We start from the raw sequence: 27,664 nt of genomic DNA, 5'->3' as shown, positions 1-27,664 counted from the left end.
ATTACGAGATTATGATGCCTATACAACTCCACAACCTGAATCATTTTAATTTTTGGCTTTCACTCCATACATCTGCACCAAGCATACACTGTATGAGGGAAGTGAGACCTGCCTACCAGGAGCAGTCTTCATTATCTACCTTTTACCTTCAACAAAATAAGACACAGTTGTTGTACTTGAGTGGCAGAATTCAGTCAAGGTACCTATGTAAGTGTAAGGTCTCTTCATATCAGTGTTTCAGGATTTATGAAGAGGGCAGCCCTCGTGGAGACTTACTTGAGAAAACACTATTGTGTTGTGTAGCATTACCATTGTGCTAAACAGATCAAGCAACTCAGAACTGGGCAACGATGAGGCACTACAGGCTACCAGCAGCAGCACAGTTGTACTCCAAAACAATCTGCAACCTGATGACCTGGAATATCCCCCACTCTACCATTACCATCAAGCCCTTGATCAACAGTGGCTCAATGAAAAGTGCAGGAAGGTATACTAGGAGCAGCACCAAGCACGCATAAAAATGAGGTGTCAGTCTGGTGAAGCTATAAAATAGGGCTACTTGCATGCCAAACAGCAAATGATAGACAGAAGTAAGCAAATCCACAACCAAAGAATCAAGTCTAATCTCTGAAGTCCTGCCACATCCAGTTGTAATACTACTGTAGATTTATTCTCTAGAACTTGCCACTCTCATGGTCAGGTTGTTCCAGTACAGTAACAAGACTGGCATTTATCTGAAAATGTGAAAATTTCCCAGGACGTCCTGTGCACAAAATGCAGGACAAATACAACTCGGCCAGTGATTGCCCCCTCTGTCTGCCCTTGATCATTTGTAAAGTGGTGAAAGATGTCATTAGCATTTCTCTCAAGCAACACATGTTTTATAGCAGTTCCTGACCTCCGCCTTACTTTAAGCATGGGCAAAAGAGCTGAATTTCAAAGGTGATATGAAAATCACTGCCCTTGACACCAAGGCCACACTTAACCAGGTGTGGTATCAAGGAGACCTCACAAGACGAAAATTAACACAAATCAGGGAACAAACTCTCTCCTAGTTGGAGTATAGCTAACATATAGGAAGATGGCTATTGGAGATCAACTCAGGTCCAGGACATTTCTGCAAGAGCTCCTGAGGGATGTGTCCTTGGCCCAAATATCTTAAGTTCCCTGATCACTAACCTTCTCTTCATCAAAAGGTCAGAAGTGAGGATGTTCAATGATGACTGCATAATGTTCAACACCATTCATGATTCCTCAAAAAATGAAGTAGTCCATTCCCAAATGCAAAAGGCTTGCACGATATCCGGGCTTGGGCTTACAATTGGCAAGTAACAGTTGTGCCACACACTCGCTGGCCAATGTCCATCTCCAATAAAAAAGAATCCAAACATCAACCCTTGACATTCAATGGGATGATCATCACTGAATCCCCACTATCAACATCCTGGGGGTTACTATTGACCAGAAGCAGAACTGGAGTAGCATTATAAGTACTGTGTGTACAAGGGCAGGTCAGAGACAAGGAATTAAGGAGCAACTAAATTACTTTCTGGCTCCCCAAGGTCCCCATCAATCACAAGGCACAAATCAGGAGTGTAATGGAATACTGCTCACTTTCCTGGATGGGTGCAACTCCAGCAACACTCAAGAAGCTTGACACCACCCAGCACAGAACAGCCCAATTGATTGTCATCACATCCACTTCTTCCAACATAGATGCTGAATTGTAGCAGTGTGTGCCACCTACAACATGCACTACAGAAATTCATCTACACTCCTTAGATAGCTCTTTTCAAACCCATGCTTTCCACTATTTAAAAGGACGAGAGCAGCTGATACTTGGGTACGCCATGATCTGCAAGTTCTCCTTCAAACCAATCACAATTCTGACTTGGAAATCTTCCACTGTTCTTTCAGTGTTACTGGGTCAATATCCTGGAACCCAGTCCCTAAAAGCATTGTGCGTCTACCCACAATGGTCAGCCTGGAGTTCACCATCACTTCCTCAAAGGCATGTAAGGATTGGTAATAAATGCTGGTCTTGACAGCGATCCTCATATCCCATGAACAATATTTTAAAATTTTGTGATCACTGGTTTGACCAGCATCTTTGTGTCTTTACTTTTCACAATATGTGCTAATGATATTTCCGTTATTCATAAAGTTAAACTGAAGAAATAGGCAATAAGATCAATTTGGTTGAAATAGGATCAGATACTTATATTCAAAAAAGTCAGAACAGGAAACTAGAGATAAAGCACAACAGTGCAAGGATATCCTCCATCATTTTGGCTACCATAAGCAGATATGCATCCAGGACATTATTGTTGGAGTGCAGTCAGATCAAATCCATGCCATTGTCTACATGTTGTTGGAGCATGTCAGCTCATTACGACAAATCAGTTGTTCTTCTTGACGAAGGTTGTTGCCACCATTCTCTTTATTTTGTAGAAAACCACAAGTTAGGCTAATCTGTCAAAAAAAGCCATTTCCTGGTCTAATTGGTAGAATTTCTTGTAGTTAACACAATATTGTTTGTTACACACTAACAACTAGTTACTGGTAATGACAACATGAAAAACATTGTTGAGGGGGTTTTGAAGAGGGTCACTCCTTTATGATCGTGTGCTCTCCCGCCCACAGTCTCAAGTAACATCATAGTGGGTGGTGCTTATGGCACTCCTCAGTATTAACCCAAGAATACCCTTGCAGACGCATATACTGTTATCACCCATGCTATGAATCGTAAAATCCCTCCCAGGATATCAGCCAAGTAAATGAGTTATAGTAATGTGACAGAGGTCATCTAACAAATCACAAATCCTGAGGACAGAGAGATGTAAGTATGAGTGCAAAGGAAATAGATCTATTTCTCTGCCTGTAAGAATTCAGTAACACAGACTTCTTGCTATTATGAAAGAAATAATGAAGGGTATACAATACTGTGGAAAAAATATTAAGGCTAGCATCTCTAGGTATATGGCCTAGAGGAGTGAGCTTAAGTTAATCTAAATAGACAATAAAATCTGATAATAGTCAGCAAATGGCCTGCTCACGGCCAGAATGTATTAAGATGATCCCTGCGGAAAGTTCATAACTGCATTTTGTGAAGGAAACAGAGTATTACAGAATATTGGAAACTAATGTTTGGCTTTAGGGCTATAGAAAATGTTTTTTGTACATGTATTAGTGTCTAGCTGCCTGGTTTTAGAGTGATACCAGGAATTCAGGGTTTGTATGCACTGTACATGCCATCAGATATTAGGTGAAGAATTTTTTTTTCTTCTGCAACCTCCTAACTATGTTTGCTGCTGCTTCTAACTCTTTTATTGAATTCTCTTTCTAACATTGCCACATTTCTTGAGCATTGCAGCCCAGAGGGTTACTGTGCCACACTAATTGGAAGGACAACTGTTTGATACTAATCCCCAATATACTCTGATGATTTTAACAGCTCTGGGGCTAATTTTTCAATTTGCCACACAGATGAAAACTGCTAATAAGATCTTAATGGGTGGAGGGGTTGCTGAGGAGGATGATATCAAATATAAAGGGGACACAGGCATGTAGAGAAAACATGCTATATCCTCAGAATTGATTTTTGATATGCAATATGATGGATTGTACAGAAAATACCAAATATATGAGGGTTTGCCACCTTAACTCGAAATTTGAAGTTCAAATATGAAAAAATGAAGTTCATGATTACCAACAGTTGATTTTTTGACATGGGGCCAAGTTCTCTGTTCTAATATGCTCGCAGTGTGATATTATTCTCCATTAAAATGCAAGTCAGCCAATTGACCAGAGCAGTTCAGTGGTTTAGAAGGGAATAGCTCACAAAGGTTTTTTTATCATCTGTGAAATGAGAAAGATTCAAATTTCACTTCATATCTTAATCATTGATAAAGACTGAACTGCTAGGGACCCAGTACTGATCCTGGTGGTACATAATGATCAGCCTGTGACTATGAGAATTACCCATTCCTTCTTACTGCCTGCTTTCTGATTGTGAACCAGCCTTCAATGCATAGAAATGGAAATTGCTGGAGATGCCCGGCAGGTCTGGCAGCATCTCTGGAGAGAAATCGGAGTTAATATTTCAGGTCTAGTGACCCTTCCTCAGAACTATTCTATTTTAAGTGTACTCCCAATCCCATACGCTTTAATGTTGTTTACTAGCTTGCTGTGTGGAACCTAATCAAAGCTTTCTGAATGTCCAAATGCAGCACATTCACTAGCTCCCCCTAAACTCTGCTTGCAACAACCACAAATAACGTTCGGGTTCATCAATCAGACAATTTACTCTTCATAAATCCGTGCTGATTTTGACCAAAATATTCTGTAATCACATTTGCAATATATTACTAACATTCTCCCCACCACTGACATCAGACTAACAGGTCTGTAATTTCCTGTTTACTTTCTTCTTCCTTTCTGAAACAATAGTGCAATATTTACAACCTCGCAATCTGCAGGCACCATTGTGCAATTTTGAAAGATGATCACAATGCATCCAATCACCTCTTTTATCACTTTAGGGTGAAGATCATTAGGTTCCAGGGATCTGTCAACTTTTAATCCCATTAATTTCTCCAGTATTAGTAATTTACTCATTTTAATTTATTTCAGTTTCACAATCTCAATAGGCCTTTTGACATTAGTTATTTTAGAAAGACTTTTTGTTTTTTCCTCTGTGAAGAGCAGAAACAAATTTCATCTAGAACTCTTCAGTTATTTCTGTATTTCCTGTGATTAATTGTCATGCCTCTCTTTCTAATGGGCCCACATTTGCCCTTGTTAATGTTTTTCTTTTTAATAGTTATAGAAGATTTTACAATCTGTTTCTAAATTTCTTGCTATTTGACATTCTTATGCAATTTTCTCATCCTCCTACACTGAATTCTAAAATTGTCCCAATCTTCAGGTTTATAACTGTTTCAGCTACTTTATAAGCCTTCTCTTTTGATATAGTCCTATCTTTAACTCCTTCTGTTGGCCATTGCTCTCTCACTTTTCATATATTTTTGCCTTAAAGGAATATTTATTTTGATGAAAACTATGCATTATTTCTTTAAATGCTAACGATTGACTGTTTAGTGTTAAACAATTTAAAGGATTTTCCAATCCATCATATAAAATTTCCTAGAGAGATAGTAGGAACTGCCAATGCTGGAGAATCTGAGATAACACGGTGTGAAGCAAGATGAACACAGCAGGCCAAGCAGCATCAGAGGAGCAGGAAAGTTTAACATTTCGGGTCGAGATCCTTCTTCAGAAATGTGGCAGGGGAAGGGTAAAATGGATATCAGTTTCCAGGTGGATGCCAGAGATGGAGACAGAGAGGTCCAGGAAGGAGAGAGAGGTGTCAGAGATGGTCCAGGTGAACTTAAGGTTGGGGTGGAAGATTTTACTGAAGTGGATGAACTGCTCGAGCCCTTCATGGGAACACGAGGCAGCACCGAAACAGTCATCAATGTTATGGAGGAAGAGGTGGGGTTTAGGGCCGGTGTTGCTTTGGAAGAGGGATTGTTCCATGTACCCGTACAAAGAGGCAGGCATAGCTTGGGCCTATATGGTACCCATGGTCACTCCTTTTGTCTGTAGAAAGTGGGAAGAATTAAAGGAGAAGTTGTTGAGGGTGAGGACGAGTTCGGAGAAGCGGATGAGGGTGTCAGTGGAGGGGGACTGGTCGGGCCTGAGGGACAGGAAGAAGCGGAGGGCTTTTAGGTCCCATCTCCTACCCGCTAACCTCACCCCGCCTCATTGACCTGTCCGTCCTCCCTGCAATGACCTATCTCCTCCCTAACTCCCCACCTATATTTACCTTTACTGGCTTCAGCTCCGCCTCTTTGATCTGTCTGTCTCCTCTCACCCTATCTTCTCTTTTATCCGTCTTCTATCCGCCTCCCCCTCTTTCCCCATTTATTTCAGAACCCCCTTCCCCTCCCCCATTTCTGAAGAAGGGTCTCCACCCGAAACGTTAAACTTTCCTGCTCCTCTGATGCTGCTTGGCCTGCTGTGTTCATCCAGCTCTACACTGTGTTATATTCAATTTCCTGCTTGTCCCTTCACAATTACCCTTGTTTAAGATTTTAAGCCCTAATTTCAGTTTGAACTACATCTTGTCAAATTTATTGAGAAGTTCTGTCATACTATTCCTTCAAGGTTCTTTTACAACAAGCTTATTAATTAGTTGTTTCTCATTGCATAATACTAGATATAAAATAACTGAGGCCTAATTGGTTCATTAACATATTGCTCGAGAAATCTCTTTTGAAGGCATTCCTGAAATAGTAGTATTAACATTCCTTAAATTTACACGGTCTTTAAGAAAATTGAAGGTACCCATGATTATTCCAACCTCCTTGCTTCCTTCATGTCTAATATCTTAATTTATGCCATGCCTTGCAATATTGGTGGCCCCTAAACTACTTCTATCAATGTTTTCCAGGAATTGACACTGAACATTTTTGTTTTGTAGTCACTCAGATGTGGGTGGAGGCAGCTGACAAGGTCAGCATTTATAGCCTCTGCATGTACATCTGAATGACTTGCTTGGCCACTTCAGGGAACAGTTAAAGGTCACCCACTTAGATGGGGGTCTTGGGCCACATTCAAGCCTGATCAGCTAAGAAGGGCCAGTTTCCTTGATACTCAGAGTGTTAATCTCAAATTACTTACTCAAGTATTTACAATTGAACCACTGTTTATATTAATATCCAATGGGTAATACACAGCAACACTGAATAGAGACTTGCTGGCAAAATGTTGATCTTGGTTGGAATATAATCTGAACAGATGGGCTACAAACTCCCTTGCGGGAAACCATTTAGAAATGCAGATGGTCCAAGGAGGCATAAATTAATTGTTCCTACAGTTATAAAAGAAAGAAGAAAACACAGTTTTCCCCGGTATTCTAATTTTAGATTCATGAGGACAAATGTCGAGGTAAAATCAGATGAGGAAGATTTCAATTCATTGAAAGATAACACAAAAAATGGCTCTACAAGACAGGAGATCACACTTATTTGAGAACATATTGGTTTTCGAGTTCAGTGAAACTTGATTGCCAATGGACTCTTGCCAAAGGTTACATGCCAGCAGTGTATAGAATGCAGACATCTACATAATTTGTTTTTCCATTGTTCATCCACTTTCCCTTTTGGGAAAGAGTTGGATAGTAACAGTGCCTAGCAAAAGGAAGCCAAATATGCAGTCACAGGCGTGGTACATCATGCACTAATAAAGCTGCAGTGAAGCAGAAAGATACTTAATCATCACTTTGTCAATTTGAATTTAAAAAGCACCATCCACAAATACATGGATGACTTACTGAGCTCTGGGCAACAACAAAAACTTTCTGTACAGCATGTAAAACATGTACAGCTTTTATCATTCATAAATCAATAGTAAGGGTTTATTTCTGGACAATGTTTGGTCATTTTTATCTCATTGTTTAGTATATTATCTTAGTGTTTCATTTTCTGTTTAGCTTCTTTCCTAAATTCATCCCAAGACAGCTTTCATTTGAGACCCTACGCAAAAGTGAAATAACACAGTTCACATCTTTCCACAAGAATTCATGTTTGGTTCATACAGTGTGACAGATATCTTTTTTGATTTGTAACATTTCTACACAACGGGGGAGGAATGCTTCATTCACAGCCATTTGGTCTTAGATTGGAAAATCCCTATGTGCAGAATCCCAGATGGCATCAATGCTTTATAAGTCTCAAATCATATCACCAGTTTGATGAGCATTAAGTTGATTTCTTCACATGGGTTACTACTTTAAATGGGAACTGGAGTAGTAAATGTACAGCAATTAGACTGAATATTTAAAAAATTACTCATTTCAACTTCCATTCACGAGAAGTATTAGCCAGCTTCAATAATCTGAAAATTAAACAATTGCACATAGTTGAATTCAAGACTTCTGATTATTTGGTTAATTTCAACAAAGTGTACGTGAATAATTATCTTAAGTTTTTACTGCCTGTATTCAATGTTTATTCCAATTCTTAAAATATGTTTATTTTCTTCGCACTTTGCTCCTTTCCTTTCCTCTTGAAAGTTTTGACTTTTCACTACACTTGCATGGACATCAAACATCTTTCAATACCTCATCTAATGACTATTCTTCATGCAAGAACGTAAATAATAGAAGTTATATTCACCTGGTTAGTAAGGCATCAGCAGACAGGCTTACATTTTGCTCAATTGTTTTTTCAATTAAAATCAGGTGCTGCCATTTCTACATCAAATTTCTGGGGTAAATGTTCTGAGTTAAGATGTTAGCTGTATAGAGGGGATGACATGCCAATTGAGCACTAGAAATAAATACATAAATTCAACATTTGTAGAAATTAAACACATTAATATGGCAACACATCACTTGGTCAAAGAGTTGGCCAATTCTCTGTTATATTCCACTGAACCTTTGCATAACTCTGCAATGGTGCAGGGCCTTGCAGGAAATGAATGGATGCAGGGCCTAGAAATTAAAATTTGGTTTCTGATATTTTTTCATGAAGAGGTCATTTACCATCCTTGATGAGTCCCAATAAGTACAAATGTGTATAACACACTTAGCTTTGCCTTTGTCCTGCTTTCAGCAAACTTCTATACACCTTGGTTGTTTCAATGCTTTTAATCTACACTCCTTTTGGTGAACCTCTAATTGCTCAGTTTTAAGGTGCCCAGTTTCAAAGCGATCAATGGTGTCCGTTGTTGCTTCATTTCTATTCTTAACACAACTTTTCATTTTGTGGCTAGTTGCAGTTCTTAAGGAGTAGGTACCTTACTCAACATGAAATTTTCCAAACCAGTGTACTACAGACAAATTCTTTGGCAAAACCTTGTTGGTTTATGATGGGATGAAATCACTGAAGGAGATTTCAGTAAGAAGCATAAATCAGATTGATATTCTGTGATATATGCTTAAACATATTAAATTCACTTTTTCTTTCTCAGTCAGAAACTTTGTTGACTACCTATAATGATTCTTTTGCACTAATGGCTTGGTAAGTCATTTACTATTTATACAATGCAAAGAGATCATGTTTCGCAAAGTTGTTAAAGCCATATCAGAACTTGTAAGAAGAATCTTGCTGTTTTATCCTATGGCATATTGTGAATAAGGGTTTGATTCTGAAAGATCAGTTGAACCGCAGAACAAACAGGTCTTAGGTTATATGAAGTAGGAAAACTGAGAAAATGATAAAATGGCATTCAGAGAACTTGCTTATTGTCACTGAATAAATTATGGAGTGAATGAACATGAGGTCCACATTTCTAAGATTGAGATCTTTGTCTGGTGACAAAAATTACAGTGAGATTAATTGAACTGTTCTTAATCATAGCATAATTTTTTAACAGGAAGTGTTGGAAATTATGCTGTTTCCACACAAGTAAGATGTCACCAATAATGCGACAGCAAGATACACAAATATCTCATTCACGTCCATTGATTAGTAACACATTTAAATGATGCTGTTTTGGGGGTTGTTTCATATAAGTCCCAGACTGAATTATTTAAATTATAGCTGCTATTTTAACTCTGCTAACCGGACAGAAATGCGAGAGGTGTGCATTCATAATTCTTATGCAAGTGAAGTCCAACTCTGCCACCTTAGGTTCCACTTTTAAACTGCAGCTTCTTAGTTGAGAGCGACACCCACTAAAAAACAACTATGTGTATCTTTAGTGATCCTCCATGCCACTCCCAGTCCAACCTTTTTGACCTGGCTTTCCTGTACTGTTCAAATGAAAAGCAATGGAAGCTTGGGACACAGCACCTCCTCATACATTTAGAAACATTGCAGTCTGCCAGACTCGACGTGGAACTCTGCATTTGAATTCAAACCCATTGTTCATATTTTTCTACATAGAGCCATGCGCTTGCATCACTTGATTCTGTCCAGCCCTTACTCCTATCCTTAGATAGCAATATAATCACTATAATACATTTCACAGGAAGCACAGAAATGTGATTCAGAAAGTATAAATGCTACAGAAGAATATTACATGAAAGTTTCAAATAAAATGTTTGTCAGAGCACTTTTTACAAGAATATTTCATACACTGACAACAAATGCCAAATTTAGCAATTTTCTTTCTTCTCTTTTTGACTTGCATGTATGGTCAGGTGTATTTTTAGAAAAGTTCACCAGCTGCCAGCAGTTTGACAAAGAGGTCATTTTATTTACTTTGAAATTGTTGTTTCCCAAAACCTTCCCTGCAGATTTCTGCCTAACATTGGGACAGATGAAAGAATGAATGTATTCTTTTGAGATCAGGCAAAGTAAATGTTGAAATCTCTATTGCTATGAAGCCTTGAATATTAAAGATTAACAAGTTGTTTGGGTAATTTTCTTCTCAATACTTGTCCCGTTCTTTTTTTGCTGGTTAGCTAAGAACACAAAAAAATAGTGACAATATTTTTTAAAGTTAATTCCTAATTTCTGCACAAAAAGATTGAAAATAATTTGGGAGCTATAACTACACTTAACTCTTACATTGTACCTAATAAAAGCATTGTTGAATCAAAGATATATCCAGAACTGTTTTTGAATTTGTTCCCACAATGAAAGCAACATTTTTTGAAGATACTTACCACAAATAGTTCAATGTGACTGTTTTTAAAATCTGACTTAGCCCTGGTAGCACTAAAAGAATCTATTGTAATTTTCTACCCATGAGAAATTTAGGAAGCTCTATCAATGCCCACCGGCACACACACCACCCCCCCCCCCCCACCCCCCACCAGTCAACATCCTGAGGGGAAACTATGTATCCACAGGGAGGAAAGCAAATCAGAAGGCAATAACTCTTGCTCCTTAACCATTGTTATTACCATTATGAAATCTGTTCAAAGGGTTCAGCTAAAGATGATATGTGGAATGGTACATGATGTTTGAGTTGAAGGAGAAAGTAAAATTCTGTGAAAATAGGAAGAATGCAAAGTAGAAATTTCTGCTGCTGTTAGTTTTCTTTAAGAAAAACATTGGAAGATTTATGAAGGGAGATAAATGACATTGAAAGTGAAATTAAATTACATAAAAATGTCCTCTTGACCCTGCTCAGGAAGTACTAGGTTTTCAAAATGGATAACACATTGCCATTCTCAGCACAAAGATAATCTTTTCTGTACAGCTGACATTCCTTTAGGCAAATTTGCGATGGAACCGAATCTCATGGAAACCTATTTCAGCCACTGCAGATAAGAAATAATGATTAGCCTCAAATTAATCTTTCTGTACAATACATTAGCTGAAGTCAGCAGTGCAGTTTTGCGGTCTTCAAAAGAAAATCAACTCTTATTATCTTACCTTAACCTTGCAGCAAAAGATTATTCAGGCTTTAAGGCAGCTTCCTTATTCATTCATTTGGACAATAAATTTGAAGTATCTGGATCCCTCATGAGGGTATTCTTCATGAAACCATTTTAATTTAATGTTGTGAACCTATATTTAAAGGGTTAAGGAAAGGATGCTTCAATGTAGCTGGATTTATGCCTTCCCACCTAGTTTGTGGGTCAGGTACAATGACAGACATGATAATGAGCCTATCAGTACTATCATTCAGCAGTCACTGCCTGGTAAACTAGGTCAGGCTGCAGGTGGATGAAAATGTGCATCTTCCATTCCTTCACTCCTTGCACATTCAAAATGTCAGCACTGACTGGATGTCAGGAGTGTTTCTCAACAACCTGTTTAAATCACTTCTCAAGCTTTCTATTTTAAGTTGGAGAATTAAAACATTAGCAGCTTCAACATCCACTGTGATACGAGAGAGCTACTAATAGCCTAAAGAAAAAAAATAATTTGTAAGGTTGACTTGCAAGGGTGAGAAGAACAATTTTGCACACAGCCTTTTTGTAAACCTTCAGTTGAAAATTAGAGTTTGATTCTCACTGTGGCATGTCATTATGGAGGTTCCAGTGACAGTTTTGCCAGTTTCTGTGGCCTCTCACATTGGTGCCATGGAGCTCAGATGGCTGCCATCTTGCATTTAGCATCTAATGTTAACAGTGGCTTCCAGATTTGTCCCATCAGCCTTGAATTCTCTTCTGAAGCAGAGTGGCAGGACTGTGGATTAACAGATTTAAGAGAGTGGCATTGACTGCATGAGAAAACCAACTGACATCCTCTCACAGTACATCTACTCCTCTCCTTTTTTTTGGTGCCCCATTAGACTGTGCTAGACTTTCCCCAGTCAATGTTGAAATGTTATAAATTGAAAAGCCCTGAACTGTTGAGTTTGCCCATCACAACTGTCTGAAGCATCATTGAAAGCTCAGAAACCTGTAGTCTCTGGGTTACAAATCATCAGAGCAGTTGGACTGATGAATGGAGAGAAGCCAGGTATTGAATAATTTTCCCAAGAGTGATTCTTAAACCTGCAGCTTGACTGCAAACCAACTATGAACTTAAAGTAAACTTTTAATGTTGGATCTGGTGCTGTTGTTGGGACAGACCAATTTCACAATGTAGAGAGAACACCTCTTTTATTATAACAGCAAACCTTTTGAAGACTTCTGCATTGAGGGCCTGGGGCAGATCATCCAATATGAGGAACAACAAATTTCTGCACACAATTCATGCACACAAACATCATTCAATATATTTAGTCCTTAGGCATGACACTTCGAATTCTGGACCACGGCCTTATGAATTACAGAAAGAGAATAAGAGACTCATGTAACAGATCCAAAGTTGAGAGTCAGACTGCAAATTCAGACTATTTTTCAGATTGACAAAGATAGATTCTTAAATCAGAATTAAACTTTTCAAAAAATCATACAAATGATCTATTTAAAAAACTGCCTGATAGATTTCAGAATTCACTTATCTTCCTGAAATTCACATATCTTCCTGAAATTCACAGGAATATTTTAAATTTGACATGTTACAAATATGATTCTATTGCTGTATAAAATACTGAAAAAAAATCAATAAGCTGATACAAATGACAAATCATGGGGAAGATTCAATTTATTTTCATAATGGAATAAGTGAGATTTCATTACCTAAGATAAAGTATTGGTTTAAATTTCAAACAGTCTATTTTCCAACTAATGTATGTTACAAGAAAAGACCATTGCTTTCAAATTTGGTCCATTATATTTTTTTAAGAATGCTACACAGATTTTGAAAAGTTCTATAGATTTAACTTAAGAATATGGAAATAAGGTAGAGACCATTCAGTACCTGAAGTCTCCTCTATCATTAATTAAGATTGTTGTTGTCCTTCTGCCTCAGTTCATTTTTCTCCCTATTTGGCATAATCTTGATTCCCTATTTATCTATCCCAGCATTTAGTGTATTTAATGACTCAATATCTGCACTCTGGGCGAGAGTGGTTCACAGGTTCAAGGTTCTTGAAGTGAACACATTTTTCTGATCCCTGTCGTATAAATATCTGACCAATTATTCCGAGTGTAGTACAGCTGCTTGTAGACTTTTTAGCCACAGGAAACAATCTCTCAGCATCTATTTTGTAAAGCTATCAAATAATTTTATTCATTCTATTGAAATCACCTCATGTTCTTTTAAACTAAAGAGAATAAACAGGTGCGAGAATAATTTGGCATAAATGATCCATTGGAATGACATAACATAAAAATGTCATGTTATCACTAAAATGCTCGCCACTGTTCAAGCATTAGGATTACTTCCTTTCCATGAATGCTGTACTTCTTTTGCACAGAATTGATCTTCCTCATATGGCATTATTGACGCAAAGAGCAAGAACAGGAATTTACCATAGGCCCCTTGAATTTGCTCAGCTATTCAATGGGAACATGTCAATTAATCCTTCAACTTTGTTCTCCTGCCTGCTCCTCTTGTCTCAATTCTCTGTGAGACCTAAACCAATTTTATTCCAGCCTTGAATATGTCCAGCAATGGAAAATCCAAAACTTCTGGAGTTAAATATTCTAAAGATTGACACCCTCCGAGTGAATGAATTACTTAATATTCAGTCATAAATGATTGATGCCTCAAACTATACTCTTGTGATTTTAGACCCCCACATACAGGAGAAACAAATTCTTTGGGCCGAATCTTAATTTTTCTGTTGGGTAAGTGCAAGTTGCACCATGTTTTTTCAGAAGGCTTTTCTCCGCGAGGCCGTAGAGGTTTTCATACTGTGTCTTACCAAATGCCTCATTAACTATTTACCCCTCCCCTATAATGTCCTCACATCCAATTCCAGCACCATATTACTAGGTGCCATTCCCAGAACAACATACTACTCAGCAAATAACTGCCAACAGATTGGTGGCCCTTGCGTCCGTACCATTTTTAAAAAGGCCGCTGTGCATCTAGATAAACACTGGCCTTTTGAAACTGATCTGCTTAGTCAAAGATGAAGTCATGTCTAAGAAGGGGAAAATAGCACCATGAAATCCTAACAAGCACCAGGATATATTGGTCGAAATGATTGGTGCAGAGGAGGAATTATATTCCTGGAGAATTGGCAGAAGAGGCTACACTAGCTAACCCGGGCAATCTAGTCCAAGGCCACCATCTGGGTCAATGACATGTCCAGCCACCATGGGAATGGCCAGCACTGCTGAAAGAAGGCAAATGGCCACCTTCACCCTGCCAGGCTAAGTGCCACAACCCTTCTCTCAGCTGCCTCACACTTGTTCAATCTCTGCTACTGCACGCACCTCTCACCAAGGTTCATGCTCCAACAAACTCACTTTTGCCTGCAAATCCTCCCTTGCCAACATGCAACCTCCCACCAACCTCTCACACCTTAAGGCTGCATGCCCTCTGTGCAGTCTACTCACTTGCTTAGGATAACTCACCACATTTTTCCCACCTGAACCAGCACTAACAACCATGCCATCTACTTTCATCTTAATGATGCATTTTGGAAGGTCGAATTTGAAAGCTGAGTACAGGATTAAGGATAGGATTCTTGGCAGTGTGGAGGAACAGAGGGATCTTGGTGTGCAGATACATAGATCCCTTAAAATGGCCACCCAAGTGGACAGGGTTGTTAAGAAAGCATATGGTGTTTTGGCTTTCATTAACAGGGGGATTGAGTTTAAGAGTCGTGAGATCTTGTTGCAACTCTATAAAACTTTGGTTAGACCGCACTTGGAATACTGTGTCCAGTTCTGGTCGCCCTATTATAGGAAATATGTGGATGCTTTGGAGAGGGTTCAGAGGAGGTTTACCAGGATGCTGCCTGGACTGGAGGGCTTATCTTATGAAGAGAGGTTGACTGAGCTCGGACTCTTCATTGGAGGAAAGGAGGAGGAGAGGGGACCTAATTGAGGTATACAAGATAATGAGAGGCATAGATAGAGTTGATAGCCAGAGACTATTTCCCAGGGCAGAAATGGCTAACACGAGGGGTCATATTTTTAAGCTGGTTGGAGGAAAGTATAGAGGGGGTGTCAGAGGCGGGTTCTTTACACAGAGAGTTGTGAGAGCATGGAATGCGTTGCCAGCAGCAGTTGTGGAAGCAAGGTCATTGGGGTTATTTAAGAGACTGCTGGACATGCATATAGTCACAGAAATTTGAGGGTGCATACATGAGGATCAATGGTCGGCACAACATCGTGGGCTGAATGCCCTGTTCTGTGCTGTACTGTTCTATGTTCTATGTTCTATGTTAATCAATTACTCCCTTTCTCTGATTGCAGGAGAAAAACAACACATAACAGGGCAAAGAGAGCCCATGTGAGTGAAGGGATGCCCAAAATCAGACTCTTTGCGCAGTGTGAAGATAGAATCTTGTTTCATAAAGGAGAAGACTGGATCCACTCCCATAGGGATGGCATAACATTCATGTCCAACTAACTAAATAAGGACTACTCCTTATTCCATTGTAACTCTCACAGGAACCCCTCTATCAGTGTTATGCATTGTCCAGTGCTTCTAACAATTGACCACATTGCCTTGTCTTTCTCTCTGATCTTGCAGGCAACACCAGCATCTTCAAAACAACTGCAGTGAAATGGCTAGCTTCCCTAGAATGGCTAGCATCCCTGAAGATGAGAGTATCAGACTTCTCAGAGAAGGCCTCAGAAAGTCTAGAAAGTCAGTGACCACAACTTGGTCATCACCTCACTTTGACAACTTTGCAGCTGACTGAGGAAGAAAGTCCCCTCAGTGCCAGCAGCCTGAGACAATCAGATACCAGGAACTGGCTCAGGCCCAGACAGGAGAGGATCCCATGGTGTCAACAATCAGAGACTTCAGAATACACACTGCAGAACAGGAAGGGTAGACAAGTATGTGTGATGTAATGACCCTCACTCCGAGAAGCTACTGCAGTGCAATGAGTCATGAGTCATCTGTGTTGATGGACTGGCGTTGGCTGCCATGGAGGTCCAGGTCTAATATCCTCAGATTCTGCTGCTGAGGCAAACACAGCTCTACTCCACTATCACCACCATGGGTCCCACATCTTACTGTACATCCTGTGTGTACAGGACATTAGGCATTTTATTGACCAGTTACCTTTAGGTATACGCTAACAGGAGTGCTTGTGGTGAGAACTTGCTGCACCATCTGAAAGCAAAAGGAACAAGTCCATATTCAGGCCAATGGACCTTGCTGACATAATTGGACCTTGTCCTACAATATCCCAATTCATCATCTGCCCTGTGTCCAATGGTGTTTTAAAGGAGTCAGTCAGCAGTGACTGGAATGGGGAGGTGCACAGGGGAATAATGCATTAGGATGGCATAGAATATGGGATCCTACATCTGTGTATCCTGTACAGTGCATCGTTGTGTTTGTGATGTGGTTTCCCTTTAAATGGTCTCACAAAGATAGCCCCACCCTCACAGGGCAAAACACTTACCCTGCTCACTCCTAGTGTTGTCACTGCCACTTTCTTCGCCAGTGCGCAGTTTCAATTTCCAGAATGGTGGCAGGTGACAGTGAATGCTTCTTGGCTTCCACATCTGCTCCTATAATCTTGGTGAGGCTCCCAAAAAATCCAAATCCTCTTCCTGGTAGGTCTTCCAGGAAACCCTATTGGCTTTGCACTGGCAGAGTCAGGAGCACCTTGGCTTCAAGTGAAGAATAGTGTATGACCATACCCTGCATGGGTACCTCTAGGCGAGGGACTGGGGGAAGGAAAGGTGCCTGGGTGTCATTTTATGTAGAAGGCACTGAGATCCAGGTGTTTTCACTTATTTTCAGGAGGCACAGGGTGATTGGTGCATACGTATAAAGGCTCTGAGCCACATCGTACTGTAACCAATGACAGGAAATAAACTGGCTTTTTTTCAAGCTTGATGCTTTTTTCCCAAATCAGCAGAGACAAAGGACAGGACCTTCCTTTCCAGAGGTCCAATGGATTTTGGCTAAACACTCACACCCACAATGTTCAGCTGCTTTAGAGTAAATGACATAGTTGTTGACAGGAAGAAGGCTTTTATCAAGTGTTCGCCATGCTACAGACCAATAAAATATTTGTTGCCAACCAAATCTCACTTTATATATACCCCATTGACTCCAGTTCATCTGCAGCAACCTCCCACGCTGTTTGAACAAATGGCAATGTAAAGACTGTTTACAATGACTGTCAGCTTATTTGCTTTTTTCTAAAAAAAAGTAATCCTTACCCTTAGCTTTCAAAATACATAGAACACAGAACATAGAATAATATAGCACAGTACAGGCCCTTTAGCCCATGATGTTGTGCAGACCTATTATCCTACTCTAAGATCAAACTGCCCTGCATACCCTACATTTTACTATCCTCCATGTGCCTATCCAAGAGTTGCTTAAAGTTCCCTAATGTAACTGACTCCACGACCACTGCTGGAAGCACATTCCACATACCCTCCACTCTTTGTATAAAGAAAATACAAGTCCTTTTCTGATTTACAAAAGTATACAAAAATAAAAATAGAATTTACAGATACATATATAGCTATCTGGGACTATAAGATGGAGTACTGTTTTTACATGTTTAGGTTAACCAAAAAGGGTGATAACGCATGTGTACAAGATCTGCAAAACGATCAATCATGGGAACCACATTATCAAAGGCCATCAAAGTCAAGACCACCTTCAATCTCAATACCTCTAGGTTCTTTGAGTTTTTACCGAGGCCATCTGCAATGTCAGTCAATTTGCCATGCACAAGTACATCACTGGTGTTTCATTCACCAGGGCAATACATTCTCCACTTTCATAACAGTGTGTTGCATAAATTCTCAAAGGACCAAGTACTCTGCTCTGATCTTTGTGGCTTTTACAATTCTTGAGTACAGTGACCTTGCATTCACAAATGTCAATAGCTTCTACTTGTTCATTATTAAAAGATAGTTCATGATCACTAATATAGGATAAAATAGGTCAGTGCCTACTTCCTACAATTGGAGAGTTGTTGCAAAAATTGTGGACATGTATTGTATCAATTCAAAAGATTTGTAATCTGAATGTGCCCAGGAAACAACAGTCATCTTGTAACAAGGCATGAAGGAAATGGATACTTTGTTTGTCTGCTTGATAATAAGTTTAATCATCTTAGCTTGGATTTTACCTTCAGACCTGATATTTTGTACCAATATCAATATCTCTAGGGGTGCAGACCAATTGAGTCCATTTGAATTGCTGAGTTTTGCAAAGAAAATATGAACTGTCAAACACACAGTTGTCCTCTTCTCCTCGAACCAACGTGCCACAGTACTGGTACAATATCAGGAAAATTTAAAGTTGATACTTTACTGGCCATGCATTGTGTAATGACTGGAAATAAATGACAGAAACGTGTTTCAAGTATTTTCTGAATTTGGTGAAGGATATCAAATTTTTGTGTCAATGAGTGCTGAATTACACATTTAAATCATTTAACTTCAAATTACATCCAAATCCAGATGTCTCGTTGCTGTGGGATGTACATTTTTCAAATAAATGCAGAGTCTACCACAATGTTCTTCCTGCACCCACAATTATTCAAGATTTTTTCAGGTTAGTTCCCATGTCTCTTGCACATCATCCATGCTGAGTAAAAACAATTGAAAGTGAATCTCCTACAGTGATCATTGAATGGACTGAATTCGAGAATATTCAATGTAATACCATAATGGCTCAAATCTCAGTTTCTCCATGAAGATTGGAGACCAGGCAGATACTTCAACTGTAGTTTTTTTTTTACTTGCCATGAAACATGGGTTTTGATGAGCTGTATGGATATAGATCAATGTCGGTAATCTGTACAGTCATCAGCAATCGCACATAAATAATCTAGAAATAACATTGTTATAGATCAAACTCAAGTTTGCTGATGATACAAAGAGGTTCAGGTAGTATTGAGGAGGCAGGAAGGCTGCAGGAGGATTTGGACAGATTAGAAGAGTGGGCAAAGAAGTGGCAGATGGAGTACAATGTGGGAAATTGTGAGGTCATGCACTTTGATAAGAAGAACAGAGGTACGGACTATGTTCTAAATGGGAAGAAAATTCCGAAGTCTTAAGTGCACAGAGACTGGGGAGTTCTAGTCCCAGATTCTCTCAAGATAAACTTCCAGGTTGAGTCAGTAGTTAGGAACGCAGATGCAACTTTGGCACTTATTTTGAGAGGACTTGAATGTAAAAGCAGGGATGTATGTCCGAGGCTCAATACTGCTCTAATCAGGCCACATTTGCAGTACTGTTCACAGTTCTGGGCCCCATATCTCAGGAATGATACATTGGCTCTGGAGTGGGTTCAGAGGAAGTTCATGAGACTGTTCTTAGGAATTAACATATGAGGAACATTTGGGGACTCTGTGTCTATACCAATGGAGTTTAGAAGGATGGGGGAACCTAATTGAAACTTACAGAATGGTTTGGACAGAATGAAAGATGGGAAAATGTTTCCATTTGTAGGAGAAACTAGGACTTGAGGGCATAGCCTTAGAGTAAAGGGAAGACCTGTTAGAACAGAGATAAGGAGAAACTTCTTCAGCCAGAGAATGGTGAATCTATGGAATTCATTGCCACAGAGGTTGGTGGGGGGGGGGGGGGGGGGGCGGCAGGTCATTGAGCATACTTAAGACAGAGATCCATTCCTGATTTTAAAGGGGATCAAGGGCTACAGGGAGAAAGTAGAAGAATGGGGTTGAGAAAGGTATCAGCCATGATTGTAATGGGGGATGAGATTCAATGGGCTGAATGGCCTACTTTCTGCTCCTATGTCTTATGAAGTTATGGTCTTATGATCGGACCAAACCCCCTCAAAATATATTAAGGAGATAGCCCAGACTCTAACTTTTTCTTATTTTTTTATAGGCAAGTGCAAAGCATTGTGTTTTGGATGCAATTTGATTGGTCAAACTATAAAGCTTAAAGCAAAACACACTTTATCCTTACACTGTACTTAAAATATGAACAAAATAAATACTTGGAACACCTTAACCCTGTTGGAATACTTAACAGAATAATAGAAATTTTAACCACTAAATAGCAACTGTTCCAATATAATAACATCTCCTAATCGCACCCTTGGCAAAACCAAATTCAGTAAAATAAATTGTCTCACATGCAGTTCTCCAGTCCAGGAGGAAAGAACATCAAGCGTAAACTCAGAGGGACAGATAACTCAAGCATTTTGCTGTAACAGGGAGAGACACATAACAGCTTCCAAACACCAACAGCTACTGAAAGTTCAACTAAAATTCAAGGTTCTCTGGGAGTTTGACCCCACCCACTCATGCTTCTTGTGTCTGCTAAAGACAAAGCTTGCTACATTGCTGGGCTCAGAGCAAACAGCTTTGCTCCAAGTTTATAACCCTTGCTTTTGAAAGAAACATGACAGAACTAATCTTTCTTAAAGGCACATCTTGTAACATATTTTATCACAGATCTTTCAAAAGCCAGAACTGAGTACATTCTCTGACTCTCAAACCCTGTAAGCCTGTTGTGTTTATTCAAGACTGCTTTATCTTATCGAGTTTCAGATAAGTCATGATAGTTGAAGCGGCAGTTCAGCTACAAGTTAGCTCATCTATCTCGTGCATTGATCTACTGCTTTGTAAATGTTTGAGGACACCCAAATACATTCATTCATTTAGCAAGAGAATGAAACTGAGGACCTGTTTTAAGTAGTACTCGCAGTGATCAATTAGCTTGAATTAAATTGCTTTTTGATATCGAACAGAGATAGAAATTGCATACCAAATTGCCTTTTCTGAGTTTACTTTACTTGAAGTACCCCTTCCATGACAATGTAAAATATGTTTTAATGTGTGGATAGGCTTTAAGGAATACTGCTTCCTTGAAGACTCCTTAAATGTGTTTCTTTTTCCCCCTTTATCCATCAAAAGGGCAAGTGTGTCACTAGCCAGACAGCATTTATTGTCCAACCCTAATTGCCCAGAGGCCAGTTCAGAGTCAGCCACATTGCTCTGGATTTTGAGTTACATGTAGGCTAGATCAGGTAAGGATGGCAGTTTCCTTCCCTATAGGTCAGTAGTGAACCAGTTGGGTTTTTCCTGACAATTGTCAATGGATTCATGGTCATCATTAGATTCTTAATTCCATATATTTTATTGAATTCAAATTCCACCATCTGCTGTGGTGGGATTCAAATCTGGGTCCCCAGAATGTTATCCGGGTCTCTGGATTAACAGTCCAGCAATAATACCATTAAGCCATCACCATCCTTACCTGGTCTGGCCTACATGGGACTCCAGACCACAGCAATGCGGCTGACTCTTAACTGCCTTCTGGACAACTAGGGATGGGCAACAAATGCTGCCTCATGAATGAATTTTTTAAAAAAGGGACAGTTTATAAGGGGATTAAAGTTTTAATTAGTAATATTGTATTCCAGTTGTTTATCACTGTTTATTAGTAGCTAGGGTCTAATTCCTTGTAATAAATAGTAATTATTGTTAAGTACGGAAAGTTGGTCCATATTAAGCTGGGTCTGAAGATCAGGTAATTTGGGGCTTTGGTAATTTGTGTACTTATTTAAACATGTTTAAATTTTGGTACAACCTCAGGAATTGATTTCCAACACACTGCCCAAGTGAGGTACGACAACACACAAAGGCAGAACAATTCCGAAATCAGTGTGAGGGTATGCCAGAAAGTGGAGGCCAAATTATAAAACGCTCAATAAGAATTCCAGCAAAACTATCAGAAACTGAATTCAGGAACAGTGTTTGTCCTGAAGTTAAAGTAACAGAATTTAGTTTTCAGTTTCATATAAGTGTTTCAGAGAGAGATGTCAACTAAGAAAAAAAATCCTGTGAAAGTGCAAAAATTCACCAGAGGAAAAAGACAAAATTGTTTGCAACAATGTCAGCCTGAGCAAGAAACCTCAGTGTGGAGACAATGGCGAAGCTTTGCTGGAGGTTGGCATTTGTAAGGAATGGTTAGGATAAGGAGAATGGTGAGCTTGAATCCTTTATCTGCTGATTCTAGAAAATTCATACACCAGGACATGCAGATGCCTCTGTATGCCTGAGGTCCACATTCTAATTACTTCTTATCAGGGTTAAAACGCTGGTCTTGGATTCACCCTAATCTTTAGTTACTCTACTATCTTCTTGTTTCTCTGATTACCACATCTTCTCACACACGATCCCTTCCCTCACTGTTTAGTTTAAACCCCTCTCTCCCACTCTCATTATATGATTTGCCAGAACATTGATCCCAACTTGGGTCAGGCACAGCCCATCCAAATGATACAGCTCTCATTTTCCTCAGTATTAGTATTAGTATGTCAAGAATTGCAATCCAATTCTACTCCACCAGTCTTAAGCCATACACTCGTCTCTTTAATTTTATTTACTCCACACCAAAATACTTGTGGTTCTGGATTATTACCTTAGAGGTTCTGCTTTTTATTTTAGTCCATAGCTGCTTGTAATCCCTAAGCAGAAACTCTTTCCTAATCCTATCTATGTTGTTGGTACACATGTGGACTGTGGCAATGGGACCTTCCCCAACCTGCTGAAAGTTTCATTCCTGACCACAGCAGATTTCTCAAACCCTGGACTCACTCAATTGTCTATCTTCTTGTCTGTGCTGTCCCATACTTACCACTGCATTCCTCGCCCCCACTTGAATAGCTTCCTATATCATGGTCCAATCACTAGTTGCTCACTCACCTATCAGCCTTGGCCTCTTCCATACAAGTTGCAAGATTCTCGAACCCATAGAACATTTGCAAAAGCTAAAAATTCTCTATTATTTTCTACTCAGTCTCCATACCTGTCTCACCCAGTGTCCCTGTGCTTGGTTCCCTCATAAATCACTGAAATTAGTATTTTTGCTTTTGATATTCACTCTTATTCCATAATTACTTGAATCCAAATTACATTGTCACCATTGTTAGCAAGACAATCTGCAGTGTGCTATTATGCACACCACTTCTCTTATTTCATTTTCCCAAACCAGATCTAAAATAGCTTTCTCCCTTGTTTACTTGGAGGAATACTGATCCTTCATGTACGCCAGAAATTCAACCACTTCGATACCCATGCATTTTGCGTTTGTAGTCTATATTTGGTTAATTACAATCTTATAAAGGGCTTATATTTCAAAATTTGTCAAAATATATCTATTTTCTCTTATTCTTGTCATTTTACATTTTGCTCTCATTATTAAGTGAAGTTACTAAGATTAGGAGTGATTTCAGTGAATTTGTACTTAAAGGTGTCATTGCATTCATTATTCTCAAATAATCTACAAAAAATCAGGAATTGCTTACATAGAAATTAATTTGTAAAAATGGTGCAACTTTTCAGATCCTCAAATAATTTCCTGAATATAGCAGGCATGTATCAGCACTTTCAATCAAGGAATAAATCATAAGTTAAGATAACAAAGTGTGGAGCTGGATGAAAACAGCAGGCCAAGCAGCATCTCAGGAGAACAAAAGCTGATGTTTCGGGCCTAGACCCTTCATCAGAGCTGATGAAGGGTCCAGGCCCAAAACGTCAGCTTTTGTGCTCCTGAGATGCTGCTTGGCCTGCTGTGTTCATCCAGCTCCACACTTTGTTATCTTGGATTCTCCAGCATCTGCAGTTCCCATTATCTCTGATAAATCATAGGTTTGTGTATTACCGTTTCTAAAATGTTTTAACTATATGTATTAGCAAAGTTTATAGGTGAGACTTGTTACAGATTATAGAATCCCTACAGTACGGAAGCAGGCCATTCGGCCCATCAAGTCCACACTGACCGTTTGAAGAGCATCCCATCTAGACCCATCGCCCTACTGTATCCCTGTAACCCTGCAGTTCCCATGGTTAGTCCACCTTGCCTGCACATCCCTGGACACCATGAGCAGCTTTAGCATGGTCAATCCACTAACCTGCACATTTTTGGACTATGAGAGGAAACTGGAACACCCAGGGGAACCACACTGACATGGGTTGAATGTGAAAAATCCGCACAGTCACCCAAGGCTAGAATTGAATGCAGGTCCCTGGCATTGTGAAGTGGTAGTGCTAACTGCTGAGCCACCGCGCTGAATAAGAGATCACTGTGGATCTTATGTTGAAATGGTCCTGTGTTATTTAGTTTACAGTTTTCACTACCTCCCCAATTACTTGACATATATAGACAATGACTTGTTCATACATACAAAACTTGGCAGAATATAACAAAATATGTTACTCAGTTCAGACTACCTAGCAGTGTTTAAAGGAAACAAAATAAAAACCGTGTAGCTTAATTTGATGTTAAGAATATATTTTCCCCAGCTCCCAAAAAAGGACTGTTAATGAATTTTTGCTTAAAAAGTCATTATAAAATTATTGTTCAATTAATTGTGCATTGTGATTTTCTAAGGATGATTATCTCTGTTATAGTAGCGACAAAGGAATGCCATGGTGAATGAGAATTAAGTACATTTCTACTAGGGCTTTTAGAATGAAAGGAATAAATTATTATGGCCTACAAGTGTTTGATTGTGAAACTCATCCACCATTTTGTCTAAGTGAAACAGTCATTTACACATAGTGCTGCTGGTCCCTGTTGACGGAGAAAGGGAACACCTTCTCACAGTTTCTAACGTCACACAGCCTTAGGTACCATTGCACTCCTTTTGGAATTGTGATGCCACAAGGCAAACACTGCCAGCCTTCAATGTAGAAAAGAGAAAGGTAGTCAGTTCTGATCACCTGTGATACGAATGCAAAGAATCAAGTTATCTTTCCTCCAGAAGCTGACAACTTACTGACCAAGCAGAAATCCTGGAGAAGATACTGGTCTCAGATGTTCCACTAGCCAGATGGAACTGGGTAGATTGGAGTTGGGCATCAGGACTCTACTGAAACACAGGCATGACAGACTCTGGGAATTTTCTGGAAAAGATCCAGAAGGTAATTCCCCTGTATCTGAAACCCTTCAAATAAGCCCTTGGGTGGAGGGGAATTTGGAGGGTTCTGCTTAGTTTGTAGTTAAGCAGGACAAAGCTTAATCTAAATCCTGAGAAGCTATGAAAGGAACTCTCCAACTTACCTCACTCACCTGCCCCAAATATACTTCCCAGCTCCCCAATAATTAACCCTCAGTCCCCACACCCAGACCTAATCACTCCAAAACAATTCCAACCTCTCCCACCCAGGGCCAGATAACGCCATCCCTTCACCAGCTACTCACTTCACCTCTAACCCCACCTCTTACACACTGGCCCAGCTAACCTTTGTACTCAGTTGGCTATGTCAACTTCCTCATTTGGCAGCCTCAACAAACCCCTTACTATCCCCAACATCCCCATAATGCTGCAGCAGCTCCAACACGCTCCTCATTCATTGACCTGAGCAACTTTCTTGCCCACTACCCCATACAATTCCCTCTGCTGCTGGCCTTGACGTCCCTCACTCTATCACCGCTGTCGACCCTCCATCTGTACTCTGAACTGTTAACTTGCATTCTAGTCACCTGGCACCCTGAGAACTCTTCCTAATTGGCACCCTAAGCCTTAACCACTGCCACTGTCACCCCACACCTAGATTACATACTTATCCTTTCACAACAGCTAGCCAACAGTTTGGCTGTGCTGCTGGCTATGTAAAATCACAGAATATGACACGCTGACTGTTGTAAAAGGGGATGTGTTCTGATTTGCTGACTATTGAGTACCTTTTAGAGGTCAGGCCAGTTATGGTTGGAATCTCCTGCCAAAAGTATGGAATTCTATCTTAAATGAAAAAAAGTAGGAGTTTGGTGACAACCTGACTGTGACTGTGAGTCTGCATTCTCAGTTTTTTTTCCCCATGCAAATTCAGAAGACAGTCCACATAATTGCAGATACCAGTGCTCAAAAACAAAAAATTTCAGGATCTCACTGTAAAGTAATACAAGTACTTTCTTTTAAATCTAACATTTGTACCTAGGTATTTTGTACCTAAGATGGTGCCATAAGAGGTGATATTGTAAAACTTCTCACTGTTCTCCTGTACTTGAGTATGCATGACAGTAAAGGATATTCTATATTCTATATCCTTGCCTTTATCTGAGTTTGCAGGCCTGTGTGCAAGAGATGGTAAAATGCAAGTTCACACTTGCTGTCTGTCACCAGGATCTGTCTCATCTGCATACATCTGATGCTTGTATTAATACCAAGGAACGATGACATTTGGCTTGTGTTGTGCCAGAAGTTTATCTGTGTGGGGAAAACCACTGGTATTAGAGTGCCAAATTTTACAGCCTGGGCAGCCAATTCATACTTAAATATGAGATAGACAGCTAGATGAACAATACTAACAAAATTTATACAAAAGCAAATTTCTGTTGATATTGAAAGTTTGAAATAAAAGCAGAAGATGCTGAAAATGCTTAGCAGGTACATCTCACAGAAAACAAGTAGTAAAAGGTCACAACCTAAAATGCTACATGTGCTTCTTTCCCTTCAAATGCTAGAACAATGTGATCCCTGTCTATGGTTATAATTTTACAATAGTTTAAAAGTTGCGTGTTTATTACAGTAACTATTACAGAAGAAATATAATCTTGTTGATGAACTATAATAGATTTGAAAAATCTGAAATGAAAAAAAATTACCTAAATTGTTCTGCTATTAAATCGTCCAACTTGACAGAAAGAACATTAATCAGTATTACACTCATGGTTCCATTTCACTTTTAAAAGGAAATCCTTCATGTACAACCATTTCGCAAACTGGAAGCTACGGGACGAATCCATAGCCTACATACCCCCAGGCGACACAGAGAAATACCTGGGTGCCCGCATCGATCCATGGGCATGTGTGGCAGAAGGGGAGTGGGAGGAGAAGCTTAAGCCCTGGGTTAAAGGAATACAGGCAGCACCTCTCCGACCACGGCAACGGTTGGAAATCTTAAAGGTACATGTCATCCCCAGATTGTACTTCCATCTGATCCTAACAGAAGCATCACAAGCTACTCTTGTAAAGCTGGACCAAATCATCCGTGACGCCACCAAAGAATTCCTACACCTACCACCTCATACCACAGACGGAATGCTATATGCTAGCAACAGGAACGGTGGTCTAGGCGTCCCAAAGCCCGAAGTGCAAATACCATCCGTGATTATCCGCAAACGCGAAGCACTAGACATGTCCAGTGATGTGGTCATTCGGGCCTCCTTTCAATATAAACGAGAGAGCAACACAGAGACCGTTGCGGGACTGCGTGAACTCAAGGTCCTAAAGGAAATTGAAAATTTCCAACCCAACAGCCGTGGCAATGGTGAGGGGGA

General features: G+C 39.7%; 1 protein-coding gene across 14 annotated transcripts in view; it reads right to left on the bottom strand.

Moving 5' to 3' along the window:
* The window catches only part of LOC125462946 (synaptotagmin-B), a 579,758-nt gene that overhangs the window by 157,811 nt on the left and 394,283 nt on the right, over positions 1–27,664 (bottom strand). The window contains exon 1 of one of the 14 annotated variants that reach the window (XM_059653438.1): positions 24,938–24,947. The exons of 12 other annotated variants lie outside the window; for them this stretch is intronic. In XM_059653438.1, coding sequence (XP_059509421.1) covers positions 24,938–24,941 — 4 coding nt within the window. In that variant the 5' untranslated portion in view covers positions 24,942–24,947. Of the gene's footprint in view, positions 1–11,333; positions 11,469–24,937; positions 24,948–27,664 lie in introns of those variants that run through there. One more of the 14 variants, XM_048553472.2, reaches the window with a different exon arrangement.

This window comes from Stegostoma tigrinum, chromosome 21 (genome assembly GCF_030684315.1).
Source record: "Stegostoma tigrinum isolate sSteTig4 chromosome 21, sSteTig4.hap1, whole genome shotgun sequence".
Lineage (NCBI taxonomy): Eukaryota > Metazoa > Chordata > Chondrichthyes > Orectolobiformes > Stegostomatidae > Stegostoma > Stegostoma tigrinum.
The sequence above is the reverse complement of the archived record's forward strand: the minus strand, read 5'-3'. Positions and strand labels throughout refer to the sequence as shown.